This window comes from Diorhabda carinulata, chromosome 7, assembly GCF_026250575.1.
Source record: "Diorhabda carinulata isolate Delta chromosome 7, icDioCari1.1, whole genome shotgun sequence".
Taxonomy (NCBI): Eukaryota; Metazoa; Arthropoda; class Insecta; order Coleoptera; family Chrysomelidae; genus Diorhabda; species Diorhabda carinulata.
Window position 1 is genome coordinate 9,897,677 of NC_079466.1, and position 22,775 is coordinate 9,920,451.

Sequence of the window (22,775 nt, forward strand, 5' to 3'; positions counted from 1 at the left end):
TTCTCTACTCTTTTTTTCCATGTCTATTTTCCGACAACCTTTCAGTATGCCGTAACCATCTCACTCTTTTATAAAACTTTGTTTCTGGTGGATATTTATAAAAATTCTTCAGTCCAATTCAATTCTACTTCTAATATCTCACGACACTGTTTTCAACAATTTTTTTGCCCTTTTTTTCACCTTTCATAAACACTTTCTTATTCCATATAACCAGTTTTGTTTCTTAAGTCTTTTTTCCGTATCTTACATAAAATTTTTTTTGTTTCGAAAATACTGAGATCTTTGACAGATTGGAGTTTACGAAATGTTGGTTAAAAAAGTGACAAAGGAAGGGTGACTTACTAGTGATGGATATAAGGCTTCTTACCATTGAAAACAGCTCAAAAGCTTTTGGAAACCCTACTTTCCATTAAGTTAACAAATCATTTGTCAAAATCAGAAATTTTTAGAATTCATTCTAAAAGTTTTCTTAGCTTAAAAAAATTCTCTAGTAATTTACCCACCACTAGTACAGTGACCTAAGATTCAATATTATATGTTAATTTATAGCAGGTATGGGCAACCTTTGACATGCTGAGGGCCAAACTTTAGCGTGCAAAACGTTCGCGGGCCGCGTTTAAAAATACTTAGTGCATTTTAAAATAGTGATAATATTTTTTTGCGATAGATATTAGACATGAAATAATACGACAATGTTATTATTGTATTATGTATTTATTATTGACATGTATGTGTATATTGACAATGTGATTATTGTATTTATTAAAGTAACAAAATGAAATTTTAAAAAATGGTACAACTTTCATCAATGAAAAGAACTGTTCGCATTTATAAGTACTGCCAAACGCAGAAATCAATCTTCTTGCGAATTTTCTAAGCTGCGGAAAATTGTCTTCTTCTAGGTATTTTTTGTAGAAATCGCACAACTCTATGTCTTCAAATTTGGATTTTAGGAGTGAGTTTTCTTGAATCTCGATTAACTCCATTTGTAAGTGTATTGGAGCATTTTGTACATTACATTTTGTAGGAGTAGCAAATAAATTGAAACATTCTTCCATGTTTTTGAAGTCGCTAAATCTGTTCGAAAATTGTTCCGACAGTAACTTGAGTTCTTCAGCATATTGAGCATAAGCAATATTTTCATACGCAGAGAGCGTGTTGAAATGGTAACTGTTACCAGACTGCATCTGTGACTCCCACAAGCGTAATTGGATCTGAAACGCTTTCAAATGGCTGTACAAATCATTTACTAACTGTCCTTGTTTTTGAAGCTTCAAATTTAAATCATTCAATAACCTGTAAGATCGACCAGAAATGCTAAATCACATATCCATTTTGGGTCACTCAATTCAGATAGTGGCTTATCTTTTATTTTCATAAAGTCTGCTATCTCATTTCTAAGCTCGTAAAACCGTTTCAACATTTTTCCTTTGCTCATCCATCTGACTTCACAATAATATGTTACGTCGTTATATTCAGCTGATATTTCATCCAAAAACGTCTTGAACTGATGATGGTTAAGCCCTCGGGATCGAATAAAATTGATGGTTTTTACTACCACATTCATAACATTGTGGAGTCGAATGGACTTAGAACATAAGTTCTGTTAGTGGATAATGCAATGAAGGACTATTTAATCATCTTTTTGTACATTTAATTCTGTTGCTTTTTCATTCAAAATTCCGATGAAACCTTTTCGTAAGCCGACCATAGAAGGTGCACCATCAGTGCATACTCCAATTAATTTTGACCATGGCAGGCCAAAACTTGTGAATACCTTTTGAACTTCATTAAAAATATCCTCTCCTGTAGTGGTTGCTTTTAGCGGCTGTAAAGCTAGCAACAAATCGGTGCTCTCGTCTAATGCTATGGAAAATGATTCAAAACCAGCCATACGGTCAGTCAATGTTGTTTTTATATCATTAGCCATCATTTCTATACGTCGAACAACAGTTCGTCTTGACAAACTAATTTCACCGCAAACTTCTAACATACACTCCTTGATAAATTCTCCTTCGGCAAATGGTTTTAATGCCTTTGCCAACCAATTTTGAGCTAACTATAAAACTAGCTTTCACAACATTATCAAGTTGTGTTCTTTGTTTATGAAACATTTGTTGCTATTTTTCAATATTTGCTCTAAGCTTCTGGATTTTGTCTGTTCTTAATTGTCCTGTCAGTGAGTGCTGTGTGGCATGCTTAGTTGAGTAATGCCTCTTTATATTGAATTCTTTCATTACAAAGCAAACAAATAGGCTTACCATTGTGCAAGATAAAAAAGAATTCTTAAGTCCATTTTTCTTGAAACTGGCGACCCTCTGTATCTACTTTTCGTTTCTTTCCACCAGACTATGGGATTCATTAGTCTATTGATGACTCCACATTTTTATAGTCTATTCATATCATATCCGGTGCCGGATAAGATAAAAAGCACAAACAAGTGTTTTCTTTTAAAGATATGTACTAGTATAAGTATATGTACTAGTACTAAATATAAGTACTTAGTTTAGTGTAATATTTTTTTAATTGGGTTTTTCCAAAATGTCTCGTGGGCCGGATCATATCTTACACGGGGCCGGATCCGGCCTGCGGGCCGGTGGTTGCCCATATGTGATTTATAGGATCGATATTATTATAATGTCTTTTAGGCTATTATTAATGTCCACAAAAGTAGGCGGCTTAGGTTTAAATTTAACGGCAGCCAACAGAGTGGTTATAATGACTGTCCATTGGAATCCATCATATGACACTCAGAGTGTCTTTAGAGTTTATAGGTTTGGACAAAAAAAGAAAGTTTTTGTCTACAGACTAATTTCTCTTGTAAGTATATCTCATTTCTCAAATTTAAAATCAAACGTTTCGTGTTTCGTGAAAGTTGTGTGATAGTGCGAATTTTTGGATTTAGTATAGTGTGCAACATTTCCAGTTGTCAGATGTAATTAAAGTTAATAGAATATCCTTTTTGTTACCATAATCTACTGCATAAATGAATTCAATGCAATGTATCCAAGAACTGGATAAATTTTTCTCCCGAAATAATTGCTATATTGACAGATGAACTTTAGCATGTTATGCAGAAGAAACGGTAGAGGTCTTCCATCGCGTGACTAATACATCAACAACGATATTCATCTGAATTAAATCAAAATTTCTGTCAACATATTTACTTAAAATCTTTTGATACAAATATCGATATACTAGGTAATAAGTTAAAAATCTAAAATTAAGATTAGCCATGCAAGCTTATTACTGGAGAGCTGATTTTTATGTAGTTCACAAAAGTGGCGTAATATTCAGTCTATCAACTGAGTGTCTTCTCAATTGAATTAAAATGACCCTCTATAAACTGATTTATATTATGAACATTAGTAGATTCACACTAGGGTAACGTTGATGGCAGAATATTTGTCTAAGATGTGGAATTGCAGCAAAATATCTCCCATAGCTCACTGGCATTAAATTCGCTATAGTAGGGTGGTAGCCGTAAGACTTCATGATTTCCGAACAATTCATCAATGACATATACATTTTCTTTTCGGTTCATTTTCGCAATAATAGTTCGAGTCTGGAGAGGTTTTCATTGAACTCAACATTGTTGGGTTTTAACCAAATGATAATTTAATATGTTTCTGACTTAGAAGGTTGCTTTTCTGCTAGTATACTATGATAAGGCACAATGTCCATTACTAGAATAACGGTTTTTCTAAATTCACCGTTCATTTCACCTTGGTAATTTGACAACGATGATTTAGAGGAAACCACTTAACTGGTATTTTCTACGAATCCTTTTGAATAATAATAAAACATTTACCGTCGTAACTTCCAAGTTACGCTTTTAACATTATTGTCCTGCCAAGAACTTAATTTGTTTCATTTGGCATATATCCATGTTTCATCTTCAAATATAACTATTCTTGAAAATACACTTCTACTTTGTTACATATTTGTTTCAGTAATAGAAAGAATTTCCTTATTCTTCAGTTCGTCATTTATGGCTTTGAGAGTAACATGTTACCCTAAAAAATAAAAAGTTTGAAACTACCTAATCTGTATAGCTGAATATTTTTTTTTTGAATATCTAATCGGCCGAGGTAACACTTTAAAACTAATTTTTTCTATGAGTGTAGGCATAAACTATTACCCCATGTAAGCAAAATCATGAAATGACAAGACCCAGAACCTCTTTGATGGAACCTCATTAAATTACCATTTTTCTATGAGTTTCAGATATCCTACATGTGCACTAGAATATGTAATCCTAATTAAATGTAAGTTGACTTTGGAGTGCGGTCTGATGTGAGAAATAGGTCCAGTTTGTGTTTTGTTTGTAGATCGTTCACGTTTAAATGAGGTACGTGAGAAATGTTTGACGTTTTTCTGTTACCTTCTATTTTGGTAATGCAAACAAAAGCAGAACATCCTAAGTATAACTATAAAATAGAATTTTCATTCACAGTTAATGTTTTAGTTTTTGTGTTCGGGAAAATAATAGTAACGTGTACCGGTTCACATTGTACCGTACTTTTATAATTTTTAGGAAATGTCTTATAATGCCAAACGAGCCTCGCACATCACGTTATCGTCTATATGATAGGCGCAAATTCGCGACACATCTTTTGATAGGTTGATAGTTGTTTGCATATTTGTATATCATGTATTGGAATATAGGGTAATTATCGTTTCGCGCTATATATTTTTATAAAAATCATAGGATATGGTTATGTTTATTTTAAGTAAACTTTGTCACCTACTTCATACTTCCGTTTGTTCTCAGAAACATGTTTGTCAAAACGAGTTTTAGCTTTTCTTTTTGTGTTAAGGTTTTCTCCCTTGCTACTTTGCTACTTTATAATAAGTAATAAGATTTACTGTTATTTAGGTCTCTAATATATTTGGTGAGTAGTTCTTGTCCATTATACAATTTTTCTGGTAGTCTACTGGATGCATGTCCGAATATAAGTTCGAATGGGGTAAAACGTGTGTTTTGTTTATGGAATTGTTATATGTAATAATTGAGAAATGTAAAATACTGAAGGGGTGTTTGTTGGGTTGATCTGCTAAATTTATTCGAATCATTTGTAATAAAGTAGCGTGTGATCTTTATAAAGATCCATTACTTTGTGGATGACCGACGCTCGAATATGTTAGATCAATATCAAACATATTACATAGGTCTTTTATTAGCCCGTTCTTGATTTCGCGACCGGTATCGCACTGAAACAGATTTTGCACTTTTATCCTTAAGAGGGATGCTTGAGAGAACTTGATTAGTTCGTCTTTTATCGTAAGGGCATAATTTCTTTGAGGTACTATATCAATATTAATGCGTTCGAAAAGTGTATTCGAAGTTTCGGTTATAATTAGGGGACAGATTTTTTATTCTTGACAAGTGTGGCATGACATATATAATATAATTTTGTACATCTCTAGTGACCCCGGCCCAATTTGTCGAATTCGCCTAATAGTTTCATTAATTCTGTGGTGAGGATGGTTATTGCCGTTTTATCTATTCATCTAAAATGGTTGGTGTTTGATGTTGTTCTGGTTCTTTAGTAACATTTTGAGAAATCGTGAGTTTACATCGATTTCTGATAGCAGAAATATCGATATCTGATAGTAGAAATGATAACGCTCCTAATATTGGTAGATTAGGGTTATCTTCAACTGAATATTTTTCTGAGGGTTTAAACAAACCTCGGTTTCTATAAATTGCTGCAAATAACTGTTCACAATCACTAGTTGTTTCATATGGTATAAAAAACAAGAAGGTATTTTCTATTTTTTACGGTTTTACTGATAAATTCGTTTATTGTTGCGTAAGAAAACTCAGGGCTTTCTGAAAATCTTATTTTCTTGAAAAATAGTTGAAATGTTTTTTTTGCTTGTCTAGTATTTGGTTATTAAAATATTCCATTTTGGAATAATCGTTTAATGATTTTGTTTTGTATAGCTCATCAAAAGAGAAGAATTCTGTTTCGATGACTTCCCAGTCGACTTATGTTTTACCTTCGTCTGTTTGTTCGGATAACCCTGCAATTTCATAAGAGGTAGATTGAATAAGGTAAACATTTGGGATTTCCTAGTTTTGGAAGAAAGAATGGAAATCTTTTTTATTTGAGAAAGAGCATCTGCATTTTTATTAGATTTGCCAGATTTGAATTGGATTTGGTAATCATATTCTTCTAATTTGAGGCGCTATCGTGCAAAACGACTACCAGGATCTTTTATTGAAAATAGCCAGTTAATAAGGTCTAAAGTGTTTCACTGCCTATACAATTGCTCAAAGTTCTCTTCTATCGTAGAGTATTTTGTTTCGGCTTTGTACAGTGTCCTAGACGAATAAACTATAGGTAAATCTTTTCCTATTGGACCTTGCGATAAAACTGCGCCGATTCCAAATGCGCTAACATCTGTAGCTAAAAGGAAAGGTTCTTCAAATTTTGGGTTGGTAGGTAGGGAGTAGAAAATAAACGGAACATCTTTTTGTAGAAGTATTATCATCGGTTTAGAAATTTTCGCAAAATTCGCTATAAACCCGATAGTAGCCTCAAAAAGGATTTAATTTCTTTTTAGTGTGTGGGTTGAGGGATTTTCCTTACACATTCAATTTTAGCTGGAAATGTCTTAACCCCATTTTTTGTCATTCAAGCTGAAGTGTGAGGTTGACTTTTTGAAGTCTCTTAAATACATCTGTTAAGTGAGAAATATGCTCCTGTATAGTCGGGGAATAAACAATAATGTCCATGTAGACGAGGCATCTTTCATTTTGAATTCCAGTAAGGACGTTATCCATTACCCTCTGAAATGTCGGAGAGGTATTTTTTAGATAATACGGCATTCTAAGAAATTCGAAATGTCCGTTTTTGACGGTAAAAGTGGTCTTTGGTATATCTTTATCATCAGACGTTATTTCAATCTGATGAAATCCGGATGCGAGATCTAGTGTTGTAAAATATTGACAATTCCCGAGCTGATCCTATAGATCTCCAATATTTGGCAACGGGTGCTTATCATCAAAGGTTACTGTACTATTGTACTATTTCAGATAATCTGTAAGATTCAAAATTTGTTGCCTGATTGGTTTGAGCAACTGGAGCTCTTTCTGTGGTTGTAGGATCGTTTCGAATTCACTCCGCTACGTATTTCAGTCATTGTATTTATAATTCAAATGAATAGATTCAAAATAGAAATAAATAATGATAAAAGAACTTGGAAAAATTTTTAAATAAAATGAAACGAAATGATTCTTACGGTAATATTTTCATTCCTTCCTTGGCAGCTGAAATCGTTGTCCGTGAGCTTCGCTACACCTGGATAGCAATTTGCTTGTTCCTGGTGCCGGAGAGACCGTCTGCTTCGAATGGAAATGAAGCTGGTACTTGAATATTCCTTGAAGGTTTAAAGAACCACCACACTTAGCTAGGCAATCCTTGTTCTAAATGTGTTCCTAGTGACTACGCCACTGTTATATTCAACAAGTCACTTTTGATTTTGTTTTCAAAATATTTTTATAAAGTCGAAACGTCAAATATTATTTTTCTTCCAAAAATTATTAAAAAGACTAGTTTTAAAACAGAAGAAACCTAAAATCACGAACATTTACATGCATTAATATATCAAAACGTCTAAGAAATAAGAAATTGAAGAAATTTATATTTATACATATATGTCAAAATTTTTTTATTACTCAACATATTCTCTTCTTAGTTGAAAACATTTATCACAGTGAACCTGCAACGTCTCTAGACCTTTCAAAAAAAAGTTTCTTTTTGCTCTGCAAACCAGACCTCCACAGCTTTTATTACTTTCTCGTTGGAAGAAAATTTACGACCATTTAAACATTTTTTCAGTCGAGGAAAGAGATAATAGTCGTACGGAGCCAAATCTGGCGAATAAGGGAGATGTTCAGTAATTCAAATCCTAAATCAAGAATTTTTTGCTTGGCAACATGAGATTTGAGTGCAAGGGCGTTTTCCGGCAAAAACAAAACACCTTTGGATAACTTTCCGCGTCTTTTATCTTTAGTTTTTTTCAGAAGAGTGGTCAGTAATGTGGAATAGTAATCTCCAGTTATTGTTCTACCCTTATCCAAAAAATCAATCATGATTACTCCATAGCAATCCCAAAAAACTGATGCAAGAACTTTTCCAGCAAATGTTTGGACACGAAACTTCTCAGGTCTTGGAGAACAAGAGTGTGGCCATTCCATCGATTGTTGCTTTCTGGATCGTAGAAATGTACCCAAATCTCATCCAAAGTAACAATTCGGTTTAAGAAGTCTACATCTTTTTCAAATCGAGCACAGATCGAACGCGATGCTTCTACTCTTGCACGCTTTTGGTCAACATTCAAACATTCGAGGATACATTTTGCAACAATTTTTCTCATGTACAAATTGACGTGAACTATATGATGAAATATTCTTTAGTGGTTCAGATATCCGGTTTAGCCCAATTCGACGGACGGATGGACGAATTGTAAAGAGGTCTTTGCCAGTCTTTTGTCTTTATCAAAATATGATATTGACACTGACAATTTGCGTATTTATATTGATCAATAGATCACCTTCATCATGAATATCAAAATAATAAAATCAAACGAGAACTTTGTTTTAATAAGAAAAATTTTTCCTTGATCCTTATATCCTTTCAAATATATAGCAGTGATCAATTATTATTTCTAGTTTTATTAGAATTTACAAAATAGAGCTATAAATTTTACTTAAATCATTTATTGATTTTTCTTTCTTATGAAAGTGAACCATTTCCAAAAATTCTCTTTTTCGTGTATTAGATTTCTTTTCAAGAATTTTTGAATCTTTATGAAACATGAAATGTTATTGTATTATGATTTCATATGTTGATTTACTTACTTTGTTCATGCATGTTATATAAGGTATTCTGTGCTGCCAATTTGGTTCCCATGGGTAAATACTCTGTTTTTAGTTTTATACAAGGTGTCCGACTGAGTGGTGTTGGGAAAGTTGCATTATTGTCCTCCCTTCTTTTTCTAACCATTTTTACAGATATTTTCAGCTTAGTTTCCACTCTCTGAAATATATAATAAAACTAGAAATGCTCTTAAATCGATGTTAACTTTAGAGTAATATCTCCTCGACAGATAAATGGGGTTGAAAAGGTCCGCTGTTGATTTTTTTTATCTCAAAATATTCAATCAAATCTATAAAAAACTCATGTACTCTTGAATTTAGCTGAATCGGAAAATTACTGTTGGTTAATATACTCACAACAAATTTTTAGTATGATCAGTTATTTACTTTACGTTAATTATATTAAATTTTTACGATTATTCTTGTCAATTTAAAAAAACAATTACGTATGTCTTTTAATTGGCTTTGTGAAAAAGATAATGTTGTTATGTTTGGTTTCTTTGGATAGAGAAAAATAGTATGTTGAAAATATGTGTTCCATAAATCGTAGATTGAATCACGTGATGGAAGACCCCTACCATTCCTACTTTATTTAAGACTAAGTAGCAAGTTTTTAAATTTAAAATAATCGAAATTTTGGTATTTTCACATATTAATTTTTATTGATAACAAAGAATTAGTTTAATATTGTGTGGTTCAAAGAAATTTGAAAATACAAACTAACATGATATCACTAGAATTATTAATGCTCTGTAAAATAAATTATTCATATTTATTTATAATGAATTGGTTCATCATTATTTCAGGATACAATGGAAGAAAAAGTTTATCAACGTTCAGTAACAAAATTAGCTGTAGCCCATAGGGTTGTAGATAAACATCAGATCACTAGACATTACAAGAGTGTGGATCTTCAAGAAATTTACTCATGTCACCCTACAGCTGATAATGAAAGACCTACACCTAACGTTCCTGAAGATGAAATGCTTGCTAAGCTTATATTAAAATTACCTTTTATATTTAAATACCATGAACACAAAACTCTTTTAGCTGATCGACCAGAAGACAAATTGACAGAACAAGAAATGGCAGCTGCCTGGGAAGAATTTAAGAATAAGGATATTCCAAGTAAGCGAATGAAAAATTTAGTGTTACTTATGCAAAAAAATCACAATAATCAAAGATGAAATGGAATTAATAATTTATACAGATGCGTGAACTTTTTTCTCCTTAGGAAGCATTAATTTCTGCACAATTTCATTTATTTTTTTGTTGTTATTCTATTTGCTTCCACCTTTTTCACTAAGTATTTAAAGTTCTTGACTGTTCCTTCATTTTACTTTGATACAATTCTGTTTAGAACTGTTTTATATCGAAAAATAACTTTTTTACACAAATATGAAACGATACAGTATCTACAAAAATCTTCAATCCTATTAAATGGAGACTTGGTTATCAAAACATAAACCATAGATGGCGGGTTCTGTATGAAAACCATATGATGTAAAAATCAAATTAAAATGGTATAAAATAAATTACCACCATCACTTGCCTTTTCTGTTGGAATGTAAACATTTTTATCACTTTTTCGATTCTAGAGATATCAACTTCCATTTTGTTCTGGCTTATAGCATGAGCAGATATTCTGATTTCCAATGGTCCCAAAAATGTTGAATTATCTGCTGAATTTGTACAAATATAGTAATTTAATCTTCAAATATAAGATGCGCTTTATCAATGATTCTTTTAATGTGATATTTGGCAAGTTTGATGGCTGCCTTCTAGCTACCTCCAAAATGAGAAGAGTTCACAGATATCAAGCTCCACTTAATTAAATATCGAGTTAAATAATGTTAAGCTTAAGATTGTTTGACATTTCCAATCAACAAGTCTGAAATTTTCTTTAGTTCATTATTAGCTCCGGATAAGATTGTGTAGCAATTTCCATGCCTAGAAATAAAACGTTTTATTTATTGTATTCAAAAAACAATTGGTACACATATTTCCACACGATTCTAGGTATACTGTTTGAATTATCAAGCAATTATACATACAAACTTTTCACTACTTTTTGCTAGTTATTCTATCCTTTATACAGAACGGTACGACGAAATTTACTCCTGTACTAACTGCTCAAATGTGCTCTATAGGTTAACTTGCCATTTGAGGGAATATGATTGTCGGTCTAGCCTTAAAACACTTGACGCAGATCAGTACCAAGCGTTCCAAAAATCATTTTCTTGTATATAATAATAAGGGCTACGGTCCAGGCCAACTGATATTGCGATTAAAACACACAAATACTTCTCTAGCGTTATGCAGATGCTGTATTAAAAGAATCATAAACGAGGAAGTTGCCATCCTATCTGCCTTTTATACATACCTGACGAAATGAAACAATAAAATATTGAAAAATTTTTTTTATTTCATTATAAAAGCATCATATAAAAATAATACATTTGATAGTGCACAAACATAAACATTGTTTTTATTATAAATATATTTTGGCTTGGAGTCTCAATTCACAAATAGGTGTTGTTTCCCGTCCTTTAACCATATACGCATTAGATGCATATTACGAAATTGATGTAGAGGTGTTGCGCGATCTTGTTTGAGTTATGCCAATCGATGACAATTTAGTTAGTTGCAATAATTTATACAGTCTAAAAATGCGCTTTAATACTGTCTTACAGTCTTCGAGAGAGGGTTATAGGAGAATCCTTTTTCATGTAATATAAGACAGTAAGCTGAAACGTCACTCGATGTTGCTTCATCAGTCTCAAATTCTATTCTCAAAACAATGCTAACAGATTGGATAACTTCTTTTTGTCTTGAACAATCAATGTGTACCAAAGAGAATCTTTAAATTCTTATGGAGTAAAAATAGGTTGGTTGATTTGAAGATGGTAATAGGACTCTTGAAAATTTGCAAACATCTCATATAAGAAGGCAAATCTATTTGTATTGAAATCTAAATTGAGGTCGTGATATGGATATCTTTCCGAATTGAGAAATATATGCAAGTTTGTCAGTTTACAATGATCAAATTTACTCATATCTTTTTCAATTTCTCCTCTTCTTTTGTTTTGAAAGGCTACGATAACATGCCTTGGAGTTTCAATTTTCTCGTTTTAACAGAAGTATACCTTGTATAATGATTTATTGAATGATATTCCACAATTTGCCAGCAGCGAAATTTGATCGGTAAATCTTCATTACTTTGTATTATCTTATTCAGACGTAGTTATTGGCTTATACATCAGTATCATCACTTGCACGAATTAATATCAGATCCTGTTTCATATTCATGATAATTTTTTTAAAATCTTCAAAAAAAAAAAGATAAAAATCGTAATGGTATACAAACATTGAAATTTCGATTTGCGTCAACCAACACCATTTCACTCTTCATTTTTGGGAACCATCCAGCGTTTTGCATGAGAATACTCTCATTTTCATTCAGAGACAAGTAATTTTTTATTGTCGAAACAAGCTCTACATCAGGTACAGAATCTATTACGACACCGTTCAGCTCATATCTAAGCTCACGAAATAAGAATGCGATAGCGTTGTTGATAAACTTTAATTTAGTTGGTATAGTGCCTGTAGAAGTGTGCAGTTTTCCTTCAATGTATAAATAACTGTTTGAGGGTAGTGTATATGCATCCAGATCCTGTATGGGCATTCGAATCTCATCATTATAATTCAATTTAACAGGTATGAAGGGCTGATATGTGTGAAATTGTAATTGCTCAATAGTGGTATCATTGAAGGGCTCATCAGTAACATGTAGGATCTCCATTATATTAGTACTTTGAATCCAAGAGATTTCAAAAATTGTCTATTTTTGATTATGAGTAGTATCTTTGCTTTCATCAAACTGATGCCCCTACCAGAAATGGAGGCTCCTTCATAGTTTTTAGTGCAATCTGAATCATTAAATTTTAAGACCATACTTTCCTGATGTGTAAAATAAAAGCAATTTCTTCACCTTGAAAATTAATGAGATTTCCGAATTGATCAATGATTTTTACTTTGACGTTGTTGATCGTCTTAACATTGACAGGGTAATACAAGATATTTTGCGGTGACTCGACTAATTTATAACCGCTGTTGGAAAAAATTGGTGAATTATATGCACAGGATTTCCGTTCAAATATGTTGCAATCAATGCCTATCGTGTTCACTTTGAAAATATTCGCCAGTCGGTCTGAAATATGTCTCACATTTGGTTTAAGAGTAACTTTTGAGAAACCAAGCAAAGAACCTATGGTGTTGTCTGATTGAAATGATTTGAAGTAATTGCTCTGCACAAAAACTTTTGAAGTATTTATATCTGGTGTTATTTCAATATATGCATGTATCTTTATGCTTTTTATGTGATTGTCAAGACTTTAGCAATATCTTTCAATTCATATTCTGTTGATTTTTTTAGGTAATAAATACTCCCTTAAAATGTGGAATTTTTAGTAGTTCAACATATCCCAAATTTTGTCAGTTAACGCCCGATTGGGCATCTTAAGTTTTTTGGTTGTATACCGTATCCTTTGTATGGTCTTAAATATAGTCCCTTTCCTTTGCCTTTAATCGCCTGATCATGACGTTTTTTATCTTCAAGTCGATCAGATTTTGATTTATTAGTGGTTGACACTATAGACGCGGCACCTGTATCAACTGCTCCAAAAAGATGCAAGGAGTGGTAGCGAAAGCGGTAGATTCCTACCTTTTTAGGTAATCGAACTATACGTTTCTTCTTCCAAGATCTGCTGTTTATACATATATCACTATCTTACATATGTAACTCCCAGTATCTTCGATAGGTGGTAACAATGCAGAGTGATTCCCGTATCTCTTTACCCGTGGTTAACCACGATCTTTCTTGTGAACATAAAATTAGCAAACTCGGTGCACTATTTGGTGGTGATTCGAAACGAGTGTTAATCAGTGGACCTAGCGGATGTGGTAAAACGAATGCGATGCTGTCATTAATTGATAACCCCAATATATTGAGATTTGAAAATATTTACGTGTATTCTAAGAGCCTACATCAACCAAAGTATACTTACTTGCGGAATCGCATCAAACCCATGAAAGAAATTGGTTATGAAGAATTTAATGTTTCACAAGACGTAATTCATCCGGAAGATATTAAGAATAATTTATTATTCAAAACTACTTTTGTTTTGGTCGCTATAGATCTACAGATTGATTTTATCTATGTCAAACATATTCAGCAATCTCTAAACAATTAATTAGAGACAATGCAAACTTTTTAATCATATTCAAACAAGATTTAACGAACCTCAAGCACATATATGATGACCATGTGAATGTTGACATGTCCTTTCAAAATTTCAAAAATATGTATTCTCATTGTTGGCATAATCAATATGGGTTTCTTACGATGGTGCTGATCCCTATCTTCTGGTAGTTATCGAAAAGGATTTCATGAATATACAGGGTGCTTCATTAAGAATGTCCAATCTCTGAACTGTAGATTATAGACCCCAAAATATGATGATTCTGCTCAACATGCCTTATGCAAATATTGCTAGTTTCCGAGATACGAGGTGTTCAAAGTTTAAATTTAAATTTTGATTTTTGTAATCACTAGTGCGCTAGTTACACTTGTTTGTGTTAATTAAATCAAAGTAAACTTTTTTTGGGCTAGACTTACAACTAAAATAATCAAAAAAAATATTAAAAAGCGTTAAATTCTACAAAAAAAAGTTACTCCTCTTTGATTCGTGTAACTCAATCGGTTATCGAGTTATTTGCTTTTAAAAAGTTCAATAAATTTTAATTTTTTCATAAAAAATTTTTATTATTTCTTAGATATGTAACAATAACAAATTTGTAAACAAAAATAAAAAACTTCAAAGCAAATGCTGAAAATATCCACCATTTACTTCAATACACTTTATGATCCGCTTTTGTAAAGATCTCTTAATGTCAAAATCACATTCGTTAATTAAGCCGTGGTTTAATTTTTCGTTTTCGTTTCAAGTAGGCTTGTGTCGCTATTAGACAGTTTGTGTAGAGTTTAATTTTTCGTTTTTTTTTTTAAGTAGGCTTGTGTCACTTTTTGTGTAGAAGCAAAAATTGGATAATAAGTATAAGTAATACATTTATTATTAGTAAACCATTTATTAACAATTTAGTAATTAACAAGTGTAATAGTTATTTATCAAATAATGCCTAGGCATAACAATTTTTCCAATAACGAGATGCGCGATATGATTTGTGTGTTTGCTCAGTCAAATTACATATAGTGGTCCAGCTGCGGCTCGAAGATATTCACAATTATACCCAAATCGAAGGCAACCCAATTACAAACTATACCGAAATCTTTACAACCGCTTAGGTGAAACGGGGTGTTTACGCTCTAAAACTGAGCACGGTGTTACAAAAAAAAATAACTGCCGATGAAGAAGATGAAATTTTAATTTGTGTTACGGAGAATCCAGATATCAGTACTCGCCAATTAAGTCTGCAAACAGGTATAAGCCAATCGTCTATTTTTAGAATACCAAAAAGGGGAAAAATTGTATCCATATCATTACACTTTTGTTCAAAATTTATTACTTCAAGAATTACTTAAGCGTCTACAATTTGACCATTTTTTGCAAGATAAACAAAATGTTAACCCAGATTTTCTGGATACAATTCTTTTTACTGCTGATGCAACATTTACCAGAGGAGGAATATTCATGCAATGAGGGAAACACATTTTCAGTACGAGTTTAAGGTTAACATTTGGTTTGGTGTAATATGTGGGTATTTAATAGGTCCTTTTGAACTGCCAACAAATTTAAATGGACCTCTTTATTTAAATTTTCTTCAAGAACATTTACACGAATTACTAGAGGATATACCTCTCGCTTTAAGACAAAATATGTGGTTTTTGCACAACGGAGCACCACCACATTATTCTTTACAAGTTCGTCAATAAATCCTTTAGATTTTTTAATTTGGTCGCAAATGAAGGCATTAGTTTACAAAGAAAAAATTACTTCTCTTCCACAACTGCGACGGAAAATAGAAGAAGCCGCGGATGTAATTAAAAATAGTAGACAAGGATTATTTGACATTAAGAGATCTTTACGAAAGCGGATCATAAAGTGTATTAAAGTAAATGGTGGATATTTTCAGCATTTGCTTTGAAGTTTTTTATTTTTGTTTACAAATTTGTTATTGTTACATATCTAAGAAATAATAAAAATTTTTTATGAAAAAATTAAAATTTATTGAACTTTTTAAAAGCAAATAACTCGATAACCGATTGTGTTACACGATTCAAAGAAGAGTAACTTTTTTTTGTAGAATTTAACGCTTTTACATATTTTTTATTATTTTAATTATCATTATTTTAGTTTAGCCCAAAAAAAGTTTACTTTTATTTAATTAACACAAACAAGTGTAACTAGTGCCCTCTATTAGCAATGTTAAATTTAAGTACAAACTATGATTCCTCATGCCAAAAAACGTGAAATTGCCAATTTTCAAAGAGAAATTGTGAAAACATAAATAATTATTGCCAAAATCAAAATTTAAATTTAAACCTTGAACACCCCGTATCTCGAAAACTAGCAATATTTGCATAAGGCATGCTGAGCAGAATCATCATATTTTGAGGTCTAGAATCTACAGTTCAGAGATTGGACATTCTTAATGAATCACCCTGTATATATAACGAAGAGATGTTCCAAATCCATCAGTCACAATGAATAATTAATTAACTGCACAGTTAGTTAAATCTAGGCAGGCTCTTAGAAAGAAATACAAGAGTCTTAGAAACGATATTGCCCAGTCACAAACACAACTAGAAAAAATTTATCAACCAATAACCGAACTCCTTAAGCAGTTACTCACGACAATAGAAAGGCCTATTAAGCAGGAACGTGTCAAATCAGAACCACCGGAATCTCCTAAACAGCCAGATGGGTTTACATCAATAGGCTCGACCTATAGACAATCAACTAGACCGTTTTATAGACTAGCATATGAAACTAGAAATGATGACGGTGATTTACCGGATCGTACTAGAGTGGATGAATAGTAATACAATTAGTGATTTTCAACAAACCAATATATTATTGATCGCTTCCTCGGGAGTCTATTGATATAATATATAATATATAATAAGAGATACTGATGGTGTTTACGATCACGTATAGGGTATTTTTCACAACCCAACGGAGGAAAAATTTTATGTTGGTGATTCAGAAATTACTTTCAAACTTATAAAACAAAATGGAAGGGGGTTACCTATCCTGGGACACCTGGTTTGTATGAGCTATTGTTCAAAAAATCACTTTATCTTTCAAAAACGATGATGTCATGAATTACGTGAATATTATTAAACAGACAAGTGCAAATCGTCGTGAAAATAACCCTGATCTTCCAATTAGAATTTTTCCAGATGATATCAAAGGCAAATATATTTCCATTATCCGTCCAGTATTGGAAAAGGAAAAGCAACGAGTGAAAGAACTGGTTCCGTACCGTCTTCGTTATTGAATGGAGTAACAACTCGAAATATGAAAAAACCGGAAAGGATATGTTGATGGAATATACTACCAAACCAATTGACCATAAATACTTTGATGATTACAATGAAATAGTAGAAAGATTAGAATTACTTTTATCTTTTCATGTTACTGGGAATACTGGTCATCCATACGAAATTGTATCTATTATTGAAGAATTGCGTGAGATTGAAATAATTCAATAAATAAAGCGGAAACTGAAATTTGATATCAGTAATTCGTAGATCATCAAGCAATGCCTATCAACAAATTTGTAAGCCATTTCCTCTCAAAATCAACCCATAATCCATCGAGTGATATACTTAAATCATCGCCTCTATATCTATGGCAGCCAGATACCTATCACACAAATTTCATTCTTCGTTTAAAAGGTCAAAAGACTAAATTTAACAAGGAATTTTATGTATTATAACGCCTATGGTGATGTAGTAATAAACAATGACATTTTCAAACTTCATGCACTTGCTGGTATATCCATTATAGAAGTAGATGTCATCAAGTTTAAATTGGGGTCCCCCACGTCTATTTGCATTGAAATACTGCTGGAGTCTCCGATACAAAAAATGTATAAATGAGGCTAAGTCATCGATCGAAGGAAAAAATGTAATAATGTGTGTAAAAAGGATTCTCCTATAACCCTCTCTTGAAGACAGTATAAAAGCGCATTTTCAGACTGTATAAATCATTGCAACCAACTAAATTGTCATCGATTGGCATAACTCAAACAAGATCGCGCGACATCTCTACATCAATTTCGTAATATGCATCTAATGCGGATATGGTTAAAGGACGGGAAAGCAACACCTATTTGTGAATTGGTCCTACCTTCAAGAAACTCCAAGCCAAAATATATTTATGTTTGTGCACTATCAAATGTATTATTTTTATATAACGCTTTTATATGAAATAATGAAAATTTTTTCAATATTTTATTGTTTCATTTCATCAGGTATGTATAAAAGGCAGGTAGGATAGCAACTTCCTCGTTTATGATTCTTTTAATACAGCATCTGCATAACGCTAGAGAAGTATTTGTGTGTTTTAATCGCAATATCAGTTGGCCTGGACCCTTATTATTATATACAAGAAAATGATTTTTGGAACGCTTGGTATATGATTTTGGTGAACTTATTGTTGTTCATTTCAATAACCAAAAATTTCGAAAACAATCCGATTAACCTGTGTATTGTTTATGTTTTTATCAAAAATTGATTTCATTATCGAAGGTATCGAAGGTGCTCACCTCAAGTAATTTTTGTGGTAAAATGTTCTTTTCATTCGGTATAGAAAATTATCAATAATTTGTTATGCCTATGATTATTTCAATTGGTTTTACTGATAAAAAAAATTTATATCGAAAACAAAATACCAATCCGATGCTAGGGTTAGATATGAAATTTTATCATCTTGCATTAAATACAACGAAAATATATTCATTAATCTCTATATGACATGAGAATTGAAATTTTTTTCGTTTAACAATTTTAAGTAAAATCTTAAATATTAACACTAAAACATTCTTCTAGAACAATATGCGGTATGATTATCATGATATTGCAGCAATCAATTAACTTCCCAAAATAAATAAAGTATATATATCTGATCGTTCAGTCGATCAAAGTGTGGCACGAGCGACTCGCCCATCAAAATGTACAGTATGTGAGGGATATACTGAAAAGGAAAAGAATAAAATATGCTGATGACTGGAATGATAATGTGTGCACAGGGTGCGCATATGGCAAGCAACATCGATCCTCATACCTAAACAACCCCAAGACAGCCCAACAACCGTTAGATCTTGTGCATGTCGACACTGGCGACATGAACATCCCGCCGCTAAGGAGGCGCCAAGTATTGGCTCATGTTTAACCCACTACCGAAGCTGTGACTTTATGAAGACGAAAAGTGTGGCCCCAGAGAAGATAGAAAGCTACCTGAGACTTGTTAAAAATCAGCTAGGGAGGAGAGTGAAGAGTCTAAGATCTGATAATGGCACTGAACTGAAAAATACAAAAACCAAACAAATGACGGACGAGTTGGGAATCTTTCACACATTTACGAAGTCAGAGCAAAACGGAAGAGTTGAGAGTGAAATGAGAACGATTGTTGAGGCAGCCAGAGCAGCGATACATGCTGACGAGTTGGACGAGAGACTGTGGGCAGAGGCAATGAACCATGCCATCTTCACAATCAATCAGACTGGAACCAGCAACGTACCAGAGACAAGTCGGGCAGAACTTTGGTTTGGAAGGAAAATGAAGATTGAGAAGCTGCGACCATTTGGATGTAAATGTTATGTGTGGACGCAAGCAGAGAAGAGAGGCAATATTGATAGAACATCAGAAAAGGGAATTCTGGTTGGCTATGACATTGATTCGCACTGCTACAGAATTTATCTGAAGGAAAAGAGAGAAGTAGTTAGCTCAGACAATGTGATCTTTGACGAAAAAAAGGTACGACTAAAGCAAGGCACTGAACATGAAACACCAGCACCAGAGAGCATAGCGGATAAGTAAAAAGAAAGCAATTTCGAGTCGGACGAAAAGGCGAGAATTGGAGAGCTGGAGAAACCGCCGAGGAGCCAAGCGACAACGAGAATAGGACACCACAGCCAGCCATGCATCAATTCGCCTACTCTTAAGCCACGCAGGGTCAGAGAAAATGAAGTTGGTATCATTCGATGTGAAAACAGCGTTCTTTTATGGAAACCTGGAGCAAGTCATTTACATGAACCAGCCTGAAGATTTCGACGACGGATCATGGAAAGTTTGCAAGTTGGATAGGAGTCTCTACGGACTCAAACAAGCCCCAAAGATGTGGAACGAGAGAGTCGCCGCTTATTTTGAAAAGAAGATACGCCTTATCAACACAGATGACGACCCATGTATTTACTATAACAAGGACAAGAGCATTATGCTTTTACTCTTCGTGGATGGTGGATTGTTAGTTGGGAAAGATGAAGAAATAAATAAATAAACTTTTAGGCGAGATAAGCAAAGAGTTTCAGATCACATACAGTGAGAAAGCACAAGACATGTTAAAGTATTTGGGCATGGAAATCAAGATCGACCAGGATGGCATCTTTGTGAATCAGCCTCGTTTCACGGAGAAGATTTTGAGAAAGATGAAACTCGAGCAGAACAACTCAGCATCCACACCGATTGAGCAAGGGATGATCACCAAGAAGACAAACTTCAAGAATGACGAGCCACTTCCGGCGAACAACAACTATTGTGAAGCGATAGGAATTTTGCTGCAGTTCGCCGTGAACTACCTAAGTTGATTCTGCAACATGCCCATGAAAAGTCATTGGGTGATGGTGAAACGAGTGTTCCAGTACTTGAGAGGAACAGTGACAGCAGAAATCCACTTCGGAGGAGACAAAGAACTCGTGGCTTACACCGATTCAGATTTTGGAGGAGACTCTGAGACAGGACAGTCGACGAGTGTAGTGTTAGTGATTGACGATGTGTGTTGGATCAAACGAATCGTACTGGAACTTGGTATTCTGTATCAGTGTTGATAATTAATCAATTTAACAGCTGATCCGACCTATCCCTATCTCACACTATTTAGTTTTATATAGTTGGTAGCCATGTATATATTAATTTTTAATTTAGTTGAGTTGGCAGGGAACAAGATATGTATATTAGATATGTTTAAGTGATAGTGAAGTAGTGACACAAAAATTGTGACAGGCAAACGTGGTACAATTTGTAATTTTTAAGAACTTTTTAAGTTTTGAGTAACCATCCTAAGATTGTTCAGCAAGAGTTTTGTTAATCAAAACAAGTATCATTTATTCATCATTTAACAACAAAGAACCCAAAACCCACTGAAAATAACAATGCCTATACATGTGACTGGTATATTAATTTTGCTCTACATAAAATTTACTTGCCTTTATTGGTCGAAATATTGACTAATGCGGTATATGAAAGATTTTGTGAATTATAAATTACATCGAAATAAATCTTTTGAGGTTAAACTATTTTCAACTATGTCTAGTATATATTGAATATTGTATCATTCTATAATATTTATTGGTTTACTTACCTAAATACTCTTAATAAAATCAAATAATTATTTCAATATTGCTTACTTCTTAATAAAATACATTTGTTTGAAATCCAGGCACTGACCTGCACTAACTTTTTACATCACATGATATGGCATATCGTTGCACAGGTATATGTAATTGTGGAAAAATTGGAAAATTAAACTAACATATATGTTAGGTAAGATTAGGCCGTGTAAATAGAAGTTGACTTAGTGGTGATTATACAATATAACATATTGTCTGAAAAGCCCGTAAAATAATATTTCTTTTCATACTTTATGGCCGTTCCAAAAGTGTGACTCATCAAAAACCTTCTCGAAACTTTGCTTGACAGATATTAGATTATCTGTTCAAAGCATTTATTCACTAGAAACTAACTATAAGTTGCAACCATTGACATTTCAGCATCAGATGATGTAACTAACAATTAGTTCCAGAAAGGAAGTATAAAATTACCTTAACAAGCAAGTATTTCCATGATATTCCAATTATGGTTAAAATCGAAAAGGGGTACTTGAAGATGAGTCAATGTTTTCATCGCCATCTTTTACGAAAAAGCCAAATAACAAGAGCAAAAACAACGTTTTTTATTATCTTGTTAACGGTGCAAAATATAAAAACATATTCCAGTAGAAAATAATGACAAAAAAACTTTGGGAAAAAAATGTTATAATACATTTTTTAGTAAGAAAAATATTTTCCACGGAACATGAAGTTAGCCCTAAATAACTACGTTCATTATAATAATTAATGGTACAACATTTTCTTGAAGAACTTTTAAAATTTATAAAGCGTCCCTTTTTATTTTTTTTAATTAGTCATCCGTAAAAAATCTTTTCCGTACCATTTTTTCAATGTTATGAAAAAATTTGTCATATGATGCATAAAACTTACGATTAGAAGATAAGTCCCCAATAGTATTACGCGTTATACAGGCTACCTTTTTATTATTCCAAATTAAAAAAAGTTACAACACTGTCTCCACGTATTTTTTTCAAAAAACCTTACAAAATCCTCTCCATAAGAGTTCATTATTCTTCATCCATAAAAAAAAAATTTCAAAATTTCTTAAAATTATATCTTGCATAGCTGTTAACGTATTTTTTATAAATTTTTTGTGTCTAACTTGCGGGTTTATATTAGTATTATAATAATTCGGTATAATAATTAACAAACTTACTTTAGATACATAAAGATTGTTTCTTATTAACAAGTAAAATATACGTAGACAATTGGTTGCTAAACTATTATAAAATATACATTCCTAGTCTACACA

General features: G+C 32.7%; 1 protein-coding gene across 1 annotated transcript in view; it reads left to right on the top strand.

Moving 5' to 3' along the window:
* Positions 1–22,775, top strand: part of LOC130896547 (transcriptional regulator ATRX-like) — an 87,232-nt gene that overhangs the window by 59,044 nt on the left and 5,413 nt on the right. The window contains exons 22-23 of the mRNA XM_057804727.1: positions 2,649–2,820; positions 9,697–10,018. Of these exons, the coding sequence (XP_057660710.1) occupies positions 2,649–2,820; positions 9,697–10,018 (494 nt within the window). The remainder of the gene's footprint in view (positions 1–2,648; positions 2,821–9,696; positions 10,019–22,775) is intronic.